The 12500-nt window shown below is 35.4% G+C and overlaps 1 protein-coding gene across 3 annotated transcripts in view; it reads right to left on the bottom strand.

Annotated features, from left to right (window-relative positions):
- LOC119576941 (exocyst complex component 6B-like) overlaps positions 1-12500 on the bottom strand; it is a 17483-nt gene that overhangs the window by 955 nt on the left and 4028 nt on the right. For 2 of the 3 annotated variants that reach the window (XM_037924592.1, XM_037924590.1), the window contains exons 2-14: positions 9802-9967; positions 9418-9602; positions 8309-8476; positions 7739-7860; positions 7111-7310; positions 6758-6898; positions 6287-6385; positions 6025-6114; positions 5334-5557; positions 2486-2677; positions 2083-2323; positions 1495-1636; positions 664-850 (exon numbers count right to left, since the gene is read on the bottom strand). In XM_037924592.1, the coding sequence (XP_037780520.1) occupies positions 664-850; positions 1495-1636; positions 2083-2323; positions 2486-2677; positions 5334-5557; positions 6025-6114; positions 6287-6385; positions 6758-6898; positions 7111-7310; positions 7739-7860; positions 8309-8476; positions 9418-9602; positions 9802-9967 (2157 nt within the window). Of the gene's footprint in view, positions 1-663; positions 851-1494; positions 1637-2082; positions 2324-2485; positions 2678-5333; positions 5558-6024; positions 6115-6286; positions 6386-6757; positions 6899-7110; positions 7311-7738; positions 7861-8308; positions 8477-9417; positions 9603-9801; positions 9968-10625; positions 10847-12500 lie in introns of those variants that run through there. The other variant, XM_037924591.1, reaches the window with a different exon arrangement.

Below are 12500 nucleotides of genomic sequence, written 5' to 3' on the forward strand. Positions count from 1 at the left end.
ATATCAATGCAGACATCACAATTATTACAGTATTATTGACACTTAACAGCAACATAAGATACCTGAAAATATTTCCGAAAATCAAGGAAAATGGTAAACAGGTGAGACAGGTATACTTGTAATTGGCTTACTAATGACTTGGTTTTTGTGGTGCCTTCTGTCTATAAAAACAATTAATAAATTAAACTCACTGTGGGCATGGCGTGTACATGCCATCCCTGGTGGTCAGATCAGCTGAAGTCATTCCTGATCTAAACGCATAATGTATTCATTTTCATCTAGTTACGAAATCAATAAACAGTTTCTTCTAGGTTTGGGACTTTATTTTAAAATTTTATTCATTTACCTTTATCATTAATATATTATAACTGATTCATTTCATATATAATTATTTTTTGTGTTCCTATAACCTCTTACAGCCGGGCACACCTATAACCTTCATGAAAAAACAATTCATCATGACGGGTACAGCTATAGGCATCACAACACACAAGAGCGAGTCGAGTACGAAATTCCACTATAGATAGCGGACTCCCCAACCAAATGGCTAGAAGGTTGCCAGAAGTCACCGGAATGAGTGACACCCAGTGATTTCTGGTACTGTCACTTTAGGGTTAATATTCTCAAAACAATGTTTGTGTCTCCTATGCAATTGCTACTTACTTTTCTACAATGATGATGGCATTATGAGGATTGACTCGCAGGTACTTGGAGTTCTCCGACCCATAATCATGAAAATATGTAGACCAATCCTCGGTCATAAAAAGGTCTAACAATTGCCGTAGATCAGCAAAGCACATCAGAAGAGCTCCTTCCTCAAATCCTTCCACTGGCTCAAATGCAGCAAATTCTAAAAATAAAATGAAATAAAAAATAACAATAGCTACTAATAAAAAGATAATCCAACAAAGAGAATGTAATAAATTTTATCCATGTAATTTTTCTTTTGCTAAAACTTTGTTAAACCAATTACTTCAACAGTCATTTCTTCTTATCCTTACTATCCTACACAAGATTAGAAGTCAAAAGCTGGTCTTTAGCTCTTGGAATTTTATATACCTTTCCCCTACCTTCCAAGTTCAAAATCTGAATAACCTGAAGGTGAATTTCCAGTTTATAGTAAGACCCAGTTTCGACATAAAATAATTCAGCATATATTGAAACTACAATATAAAATAATATGACTTTCTGCAAATCTCTGGGTAAATAGTCATTACATTGTTATCGCTGTTCCTAAAACATGAGACTGCACTTCTGTATTTTCAAAGAATACCATTAATTATTCATACAGAACTGTCTTCTTCAAATGGTTTTCCATCTTGCTACTGGCCACTTACCACTATCATTAATCTGCAAACCTAATATTTTGTGTACATGAAATAAGTACTGATTTGAATGAAGATACCAATATGAATGGTGATTGTATTATTTACATGAATACCCTACTGAATCTTGGCTAAAAGAAATATAGAAAAAGCAGAGTTTCTGACATACGTTCACACTGGATGACATCAAGGTTTACTTGCTCCAGCGCTGCAAGAGACATCTGCTTTACATCTTCACTCAGCAACATGGACATCAGTGATTTTGCCACATGCTGACAGGCTGACATGCAAGCAGTCTGTGCTACACGGACCTGTCAGAATAAAATAACCATGTTAACTATTGATAAAAAATCTTGTCACCTATCTTCAACTACAGAACGATAAGTGCAACTTAAACACACACACACACACACACACACACACACACACACACACACACACACACACACACACACACACACACACACACACACACACACACACACACACACACAACATACACACACAAGCATACACACACACAAGCATACACACACACAAGCACACACACACACACACACACACACACACACACACACACACACACACACACACACACACACACACACACACACACACAGAGGCTCATGTTTACCAAGCAAAACAAAAAAGAGAAAAAAAAATCTAACAAAATACATGATAAACACAAAAAAAGCCTAAACTATGCACTGTTACATTTATGATCAAGAAGGGGAATAACATGTACATTCTCCCTTACTGGTAGATTGGTGAATGCTGTGAAAGTCGAGTTAAGGAAAGCTATGAGATCAGTGACGTAGGATGATGATGTCCCCTGGGGTTCTGCCAACATCCAATCGTAGGCAGCCAGATCCAAGAATTCATCTAGCTTCAGTCTAAGAGCTGTGTAAATTTGTTCCTCAGCTTCTCCTCTAATGTCTTTAAACATAGCTTTGCCCTGAAGTCTACCCAGGCCAGGTGTGCTGCTGTCTTCTATGCTCCTATAAAAAGGAAACAATTAAAGACAAGTTCTAAAAGATGTGGATCAAAACATCATTCATTAATAATGTATTCTGGTAAGAAAATGATTTCATAGCAATCATACAGATCTTGCAGTAATTCATGAACAACCTACATCACTAAAGGAAGACAGAAAAACATACCCTGTCAACTTTGCCACATAATGTTCCAAAAGGACATTAGCATGTTCTAAATGTAGCGTGTTGATGGTTATCTGAATGAGTTGCAAGAGTCCCAATCCAGGTCTCTTGATTAATGTTGCTAAACAACCACTCAAAGTGCGGGTCAGCAGAAGGTTGGTCGATTTCCGTACCATATCCTCCTTCTCTGTTTGACTGCAAGAAGAAGGCCAAGTTAGTGCTTCTACTTATGTTACATAAATTCTTCGGCTTCCAATTGTTTTTCAGTATCTTTTTCTTACAGTGGCTGTGGCTCCTGCTTTTTTCCTTTGCTTTTCCTCTATTGTGAGTTTCAGCATATGTAAAGGGATAATAAAATATTTAAAAATATAGTAAATAAAAAAATGAATAAATATCATAAAATCCAATTAATAAACAAATACAATAAAGTAAGGAAAGTTTAGGTATTTATCAACAATAAGTTTTTATTACTTTTCAGCAGAACACCCTCAAATAATACTAGTTTGATCCTAAATGCAACATGTAATTAAACAAGGTATTTAACATTTAAGAACACAAACACAAAGGCAGCAACATGTACACACTGTTGAAACAAAAACAATGCTACAATAAAAATGAAATAAATATGTATTAAACTCATCCAGAGTTCTTCATCATAGTGGAAATCAAATCAATTTAAAAACAAAATGAACTTTGGGTATTTCACAGGTATTCCTCATAAAAGAAGCATCTAGCTGATATCCAACTTCATTAACTAACCCATAACTGACAGGTAGCATTCATAGAGGCCGGGGCCTTGCTGCCGGGGGCTTATATCGTCGCCCTAGCATGAGCGACCACTCATGCCAAATACCAGCATCCCATGCCGTTTCTTCATAATACTACGAAGATATGTTGTATTTTCAGTTTTCATTATTTTTTAAAGTCTCTACTTGCCAAACTTCCTGATAAATCGAGACTGAAGGGTATTTTTGTTGTTATATAGACTCCATAGTTGATCATTATTCGGTCTATAGTCCGAATAAAATAAGCAGTGTGCGGCATCATGGAGTTGAAATCGTCGGTTTGTTGCATTTTTTTTGTTTGTTGCATGGTAAAAATGAGAAAGTGTTAAAACCAACTTAATCACACTTTCACTGGCAGAAAAATAATCTTTTGCTGTGATTGTAACAAAAAAAAAAACTCATGGCATGTCCATACATACTCTATGGCATGTGCGTACGTGCCCCCGGCAGATGGTCCCGCCATGCCATGGCATGTGCGTACATGCCCCCCGTCGGCAATGGGTTAAGAGCCGATATTTTTTTCTCTCTCTCTTTTTTAATGTTAACCTCAATGCAGTGTACATTTTCTCAAAATCTGAATCAATTTGATGAAAATTAGTAGGAACTATGAAAAAGAGATCTATTTTTCTTATTTTTTATAATTTGAAATAAAAATTACAAATATCCAATTTCATTCAAAAGAAATTTTCATAATGCTTATTCAACAATCTTTGCATTCTGTGTTCAACATCTCTTTAATTTGGCTTTCATTTTTTCTTTTTTTTTCATAATTTTCAATTTTTCTCAACTTTTTCTTGCATTTATGTAGTCTTTCAATGTGTTTTTTTTCTGAATTATTTCCTTCATAGAAATTGTAGCAGATTGTTATTTCAATTCATTGTATTGAATACAACTTTTTGAGAAATCAGTTCTCAAAGATTTTTGTTATTCTACCTTGACATACAAGTCACTGTATGACTCCAGTTAGTCTAAATATGCATTACCATATAAACCTAATATTTAAGCACACTTTCTATTCATTATGAGTTCTTATTAGGAACTTGGTCACACCTTAAGCAGGTAAGCCTACCAAATACCCTTGAGGACAAGGGTATTTGTGTCTTCCAAATACAGCTGTGAGTAAACAACTCTTTCTGAACCCAACATTGTGTGCCAAGATGGTCTGTTGGGTAGGGAAATTCACATGAAATTCCTAGCAAGTTGTGGAGGGGAGTGGCAAGGAATGGCATGGAGATGCAGGTGATCCCTCTATCGCGAGAGGCAGCTCTGAGCAAGCAGCAGGCAAATCCCTACTCCTTCACATCTCTCTCCTCCCTCACATTCTGGGAGGTCCTGATACTGGCAGCCTCTCCTATGTTCTTTAGTCTGGTTAGATATAGCTTTCCACATCTATCCATATTGAAAAAGTGTGTAAAAAAACAAGTAGAGATAAATAAACGCTCAGAAAACAAAGCAAGATTCATTCACTTCTGCACCTGGTGTGACACTGAGCATATGTTACTCTGTTGCCAAAGGTTTATGTCACCCTCATCCCTACCAGAATTTATGAGAATATAACATAAAATACATATTTAGCTTATTTTTTGTGAAAATACACTATTGTTGATTATTGTGTTAGTACGCTAAGTGCGTGAGGACGAGAGGAGGGGGCATAGGAGATACATAAGCTTATTATATCTCCATTATTAGTCATGATTGTGTAAAGATACACCACACCATTTTTAAGGCTTTTTTTTTTTTTTTTTTTTTTTTTTTTTCTCTCTCCAAAAAAAATATTTCAACCAGATGCCCCACTTAAAGGTGATTAGAACTTGATGAAAAAATTATTTCCTTGTATTTTCTCAAGTGATTTAAAATTCCTTTTCAAAATATAAGATAATCACAACTAAGTACACTAAAATATCTTCATAAAAGGCACAGGGGAAGAGAGTTCATAAAACATAATGAGACCATAAAAAAATAGAAATTAGTAAACAATTTATATTATACAAATTATCCACTGCATCCACACAAAGTGGAAAACAGATAAGATAAAGATAACCTGTCAATTAAACAGTCATACAAACCTTAAATTAAGGTCTTCTGAGAACTCTAGACAAGCCGCAACATAATTTTTGACCTGCCGGTACACCTTTGGAACCATTAAACTGAAGGGGAATCGTTTAGGGAACGAGGACTGCTCCAGCGCTAGGTCATGGTATGGGAAGACCTCAGTTATACGATGATACTCCTCTGGGGTTTCAACTTGAATAGGATGATAGTTGTCTTCATCAAATATTTCCCGAAATACCTGAAATCACATAAGTGTGAGCTCAATAAGTATCAATTAAAATTTATAAGCCATACTTATAGTTGATGAGTATACTGACTCCAAGATAAATACTGGACAGACTACACTAATCTCCATTGCATTCAGTATCATGGAACTATCTTACATATAGCTCCATGCTCCTGACCCAATACAGCTGAAATACTATGCCCTTACTCAAACCTGCCAAACATAGTACTTATAACTCTAGCACTTTCATACATTTACTCTTTGTTTCATACCTAATAAGGAAAGTTATTATCATAGTAATAAATATTACTATATTCAGATGAGAAATAGCATGAACTAATGCAAGCGCAGAAAACATGCATCCATATCACAAGATACATTATATATCCCAATGAATCATATCATGCAGTTAACATTTACTAACTAATTCAAGTGAAGTCCAAGGTATTACACATAAAAACAGATAAAAGTTTACTTACCTGTACCCATTTTTGCATCAAAACTTCATTATAGTGATCTTTAACTTCTAATAACAGCTCATGTAGTGGATTCACAGTGTACCCATAGTTCTAGTGGGATAAAAGAAAATATATAAATAAAATTAGTACTACATGCTTTGATTTCATGTCTCCAGTTACTTGCTGTTTCAGACATGAGATATTCACAAAGCAAAACTGTTAATAAACTTCTAATTTAATATTTAATCCTGCTTTCATGTAAGTACTAAAAATTACATGTTACCTGTAAAGTATGGGCAAACAACATAATAAGGTTCTTGATGTTGAGCATAAGATGGGTATCAGTGCAGTATGAGGAATGGTTGCGGATGTTGTTCACAACCTGGAAAAGATAACAGAAGTTGAGAACTATTTGCATGGAATTGCATACAATTTTCTTTAGTTTATGCTGACAGATGATAAAAGAGACAATACTTTATATTCAGGGGTATTCTGAAATTTGTAATGATACAAATGTTTCCAATGACAGAAGCAAAAAATATTTAGTTTTAAAAAATTTAATAATTTCTTATCTGTCAGAAAATTATCACTATTTTTTTTACATAATCAAATAACATTAATAAAATTTTACATGGAACATGAAAATGGCAAATTGTCCTTAGTACATAATAAATAGAAATAAATAAAGAGAAGAAAGAATGAAAGAAAAAAGTAAATAAATAAAGAGTCATAAGAACTGAGCATTTCAACCAACCTTTCCTGATGCCATGTCCCAAACCTCGTCCAGATACGGTCGTGTGACAAGTCCATTGCCAGTGTTCAGAACGTGGTCCTCTATCACAAAGAATCCCACAACACCATACAGGTACTGTCGATAGCCTTCTAAATTTTCATGCTGGTGAAGGGGAAAGAAATGGGAATGATTCTTTACTGCCACTATTAATAATGCAACAGACCACCTCTATTACATACATTAAAGCTTAAGATTTAATATAAAGGGCAACAGAGTAACATAAACCTCTATAAAGTATCACTGAGGATGTTACCCTAACTAAACATATAGAAAGCTTCATCATTTATATATAACCTGATCCACTCAATACCCACCATGTTAGTTGGTGGCTGCAAAGCTAGCCTGGCTTGCTCTCTTCGCTGCTGCCTGTAGTAAGTCTCAAACTGCTCCCGGGCTCCTAGCACTGTGTAAATGTGAAGACAGCGGTACACAGGAGCAAAATTGATTAGGTCCTGGGCACATAGCTCTTCTTCTTCGTCACTCTGGGCTTCTGACTGAGCTTCGTAAGTCTCACCTACAAAAAAAGAACACAAGTGAAACAACAAAAGCAATAAAAAGAATAAACAGTAAAGAATAAAATCATTAATAAAAGTAAAAGATAAAAGAATAACAATGAGTAAAGGAAATTATGAGAGTCTAATATTGGAAACTGTTTTTCCTCTAATTTCAGAGATATTGTACCTTCTTCCTCAGTAAAAAAAAGATTACTACTGAAAGCAATATTCCATGCTACTGCCATCTATTCATAAACATATCATATCATAATCATCTAATTCCCAGACCAGAATCTTAAGATCAAATAATGAGGTTATTCTTTCTACAGGTTTTCTACCTCACCCCCCTCAAAAAAGTCAGGAACATCAAAATCATATTCACACTTTTAACAGAGCACATACCTGAATACCTGGGTTTTTTTTACAAAAGAACAATGAAGAACTTAACCTGTGAATGGATTTGGAGGCAGTGGTGCATGCCTCTTGGATCTTGTCATTGCTAGATTAGGGTCCATATTGTACTGAAGAGCAGCATGCTTCATGGCAACTTGACCAATTCGTGCTGACACTCTGTTTATAGAAATTATTAAACAAATTTGTGGCATTTCAGATGAACACACACGCTTGAAAACAAGCATATGAGAGCACACATATGCATATACATATACATATATATACATATACATATATATACATATACACATATATACATATATATACATATACACATATATACATATACATATATCTACATATATATATTCAATTATGTCTGTCTGTCTTACTGTCTGTCTAATACTTTTGGTACTTTACTGAAACCTCTTGTGAATTTTACTGCGAAATCTCTTACTGGTACTTCATCGAGAAATACTTTTTGGTACTCTCTGAAAAAAACTTTTTGGTACTTTTGTGCAAAACACCTTTTCAGAGAGAAAAACTTTCTTGACATTTCACACACTTTCTTTGTAATTTACCGATACAAAACAATCAAAATACAATAAAATATAAAACTCCTTACCGTCTGATTGCCTCCAGGAAATCTTTAATATCTGACATAGATGCCTGTTTGATGTCTTCACGAACACGAGGAATGTTGTCACGCATTTGCTGGGCAAAGCGATAACTTGCAACACGTGGTAAATATGTGTGTTCAAGCTGCTCTAGAGTTTTCAATGCAGGATAATATCTGAAAGATCATAATTTTTTAACAGTGAAATTAATAAAACCCCACATTATTCTGAACACTTGAAAAATTATTTTCTCATCAACTTCTTCCTATCAAACCACTTAACCCCTAAAATCCAGATGACATGACCATCACATCATGAATAAATTTGGCTTGACAGGTGGGTGCCATGAAAGTGCTGTCACGGGAAAATATGGCTGTGGGCTGGGGTGTCAGGAACTTGCTGTCATGAGAATTTCAGCTGAATGCTGAGGTGACAGGAATGACTCCCCACAAATAAACAAAGCTCTTGGAGGGTGATTAGGCTCAGTGGGCATTTAGGAAGGGTTTTTGCATTATACCTTTTGATAAATGTGTGGAATGTACCATCAATGAGCCATGACTGGATGAGCGCCAGCTCCACGGAGGGCAATATTTCCATGCTCAGAATCCTATTCCTGCTAGTCGTGACTGGCTGAGCAGGATGTATTGCAGAATTTGAAAAACTAAAAACTTTACACTAATAACAAAGTGTTATTTGTTGTCATCTGAGTTATGAGCTACCTAGAGAGTGTGTGCAACGAAAATAGTCTGGATAAAGCAAATCAAAAGACAAATATATACATTGGAAAATGGCAAAAAACAATCTAAAAACACTTATACAGAAAAAGAGCAGAAAAAGAGACATGGAGTCTTGTCACCTCACAAGAGTGTTCACGTGCACCCAGCCTACAAGTCTGGCAGAGAGGCTGCTTAAGTAAGCCTATTCGAAAAATGAAGTATCAAAAATATCCATGGCATGCTTAATGTTAACATTTTATAGCATTAAGAGGATAACTTTTAAAGATTAGCACAGATTATCACTGCATAAATAAAGGACTTGTACTATCATAAACAGTTAAAAGGATACTTGAACAACACAGGTACAGGCTACTTTTATATATGACAGTATGATGACTCACCTTTTCTCTTGCATCTGTTTCTGTAGCTTGGAATATGTGGTTAGGACAGGCAGACAGAGCGTAAGAGCATCTATGGCAGCACAGATATTTGACTGGACTTTACGGGTCTTGACCAATTCCTCACTTTTGGCCATTAGCTGCTTTGCCGATTCTTGAACCTCCTCATCAATTCTGACCACTTCCGTCTGACAAGTAAGTAGTTATCATTGGAAAAAATTGTATATATAATCACCTCTATTTTTCCCATTCTACTTTTAACTATCACACATAATGAAATTTAGTAAGAGCTTACATGCAACTGTTCTATTTTTTTTTTTTTTTTTTTTTTTTTTTTTTAATAAGAAAACAATATTAAACAAATAAATAAATAATGTCAACACATACCTTGAGTTTATGTGCTTGTGACCTAACTTGTAGAAGTTCCCTGATGGAGTCAATAAATCCTTGGTAATGGTGATTACACATTCTCTCGATGTCTCTGTCATGGTTCCGAATTCGTGTATCCAGGCGTTCCATGAATTTCCCATGCTCGTCGCCATCGTATATGGTCCTGTATGGGATAAATTAACACTCATTTATGGGAAGAGAACAATAAAACAAAGGTGTCAGAAGGAGAAAAGAGGAGGAGAGTGAAATAAGGAAGGTGGAGGTAGGAGGGCATGACGGAAGGAAGGAAGGAAGGAAGGAAGGAAGGAAGGAAGGGAGGGAGGGAGGGAGGGAGGGAGGGAGGGAGGGAGGGAGGGAGGGAGGGAGGGAGGGAGGGAGGGAGGGAGAGAGGAGGGAGAGAGAGAGAGAGAGAGAGAGAGAGAGAGAGAGAGAGAGAGAGAGAGAGAGAGAGAGAGAGAGAGAGAGAGAGAGAGAGAGAGAGAGAGGGGGGGGGGGAGGAATAGAGAAAGGGAGTGAGGGAGAGAGAGTGAAGAAGAAAGAGAGGGAGAGATAGTGAAACAGGAAGAGAGAGAAGGAAATTCTCTTTTCTTAATTGCAAACAAATTCATAAGCATTTTGTCCTCTTTATAAGCAGTAATCCAAAGCTAGAACTGCAACAGCAAAAACTGGATACAAGCATAATAATAATATACTAAATACTACTTAGCATGCAATTGAAATATATTTGTAAGATATCAAAATCTAGTCAAATAAAGGTATCAATCGTAAGAAAATATAAGATCAAACATACACAATCTCATATAAATACCAAGTACACATACATAATCTCATTGTATAAGGTTGAGGTTGTAAATATCTTTTCAAAAAAGTCAAGATCAGACTCTTCCTGCATCAAGCTCTCAATTTTCAGAAAATACATTATTATGATTCCTAATAAATCAAATCAAAGCTACAATCACTTCCTCCCAAACTCTGAATTTTTTTCCAAATCCCTCCCCTCCACACATACACACTATCCGTGAGTAATAACAGCACTAGTGTCGAATGTTAAGTGATTGAGACTTGGTCATGGTAAACCTACATGGGGGTGTGTATGTTCCTGTATGGGTTGCCACACAATCATTTCCCTTATAGATAATTAGGTTTTTAGTGCAACTCACTTCAGATTATGTTCATTCCTGAATTGAATTTGTGGGGTAAACAGATTTATCATACATCCGGCAATGGCAGTTAACATTAGCTATACAGGATAAATCAGCTAAGGTGTAAGAGATTCACTGGCAACCAACACAGCAGAACTAAACTTGATAACCAGGGTGCTTCAGTACCTTGTCAGCTCTCTTGTGTTCCAATTAAACGAATAGAAAAACTGAAAACAATTCTGACGTGATATCAAAACAGAAGAAAATGTGGCCCGTATTGGTAGCATTGAAATAATGCACACGATATGAGATCCTTATAACAACACAGTAGTGCTGTCACTGAGATATATCCCAAATTTGAACCTTTTCTGATCAACAGGAACATAAACCTATCCGGCTAAAATTTCTTTTGGCAGCAAATATATATCTCAAAGTTCATTCAGTGAATTCTATAATTGGTGACTATTATTTGCAGGCTAAATGTGTCATATAAAATTTGGTCACAATTCCATACAGTCTTCCAAAATTATAATCATAGACAATTTTTAAAATGTGATCTGAGTCTATGTTACCTTTAAGTTCAAACTTAAACTTAATTATATATATAACCTCTGATAACCTTCTTTGCATAATTTTAACAGCAGAGAAAATTAATGATGATATGATATCTCAAGATTCTCTTGATGATGATGATGATGATGATGATGATGATGATGTTGATGTTGATGTTGATGTTGATGTTGATGTTGATGTTGATGTTGATGGTGATGGTGATGATGGTGATGGTGATGGTGATGATGGTAATGGTAATGGTAATGGTAATGGTAATGGTAATGGTAATGGTAATGGTAATGGTAATGGTAATGGTAATGGTAATGGTGATGGTGATGTGGTGGTGGTGATATGATGGTGATATGATGATGGTGGTTGTGATGCTGATGTGTTAGTGATGTGGTGGTGGTGATGTGATGATGGTGGTAGTGATGTGATGGTGGTGGTGATGTGGTAGTGGTCATGTGGTGGTGGTGGTTATGTAGTGTGGTGATGTGGTTGTGGTGATTTGGTAATAATAGTAATAATTGCAAAATATATGATAATTGTAAAAAAGTATAAATGAGAATGAATATCTCCACAATACATGAGATGTATTTGACCGGTTTCGACTGTGTCTTCGTCAGAAATACATGTATTTCTGACGAAGACACAGTCGAAACCGGTCAAATACACCTCTCGTATTGTGAAGATATTCATTCTCATTCATACCATTTATACATTTGTCAACATGAATACTGTTCATATATGATAATAGTAAAAGCAATAAACAAATAATAATGATAATAATAAAACAGTAATAAAAATAATAACAGTAATAATAGTTATAACAGTCATCATCATCATCATATTAATAATATTGATGATAATGACAATGATAATGATGATGGTGATGATAATAATAACAATAATAATAATGATAATGATAATGATGATGATGATGATGGTGATGGTGATGGTGATGGTGATGATGGTGATGGTGATGATGATGGTGATTATGAT

Source organism: Penaeus monodon, chromosome 9, assembly GCF_015228065.2.
Source record: "Penaeus monodon isolate SGIC_2016 chromosome 9, NSTDA_Pmon_1, whole genome shotgun sequence".
In the NCBI taxonomy this organism is placed as follows: Eukaryota; Metazoa; Arthropoda; class Malacostraca; order Decapoda; family Penaeidae; genus Penaeus; species Penaeus monodon.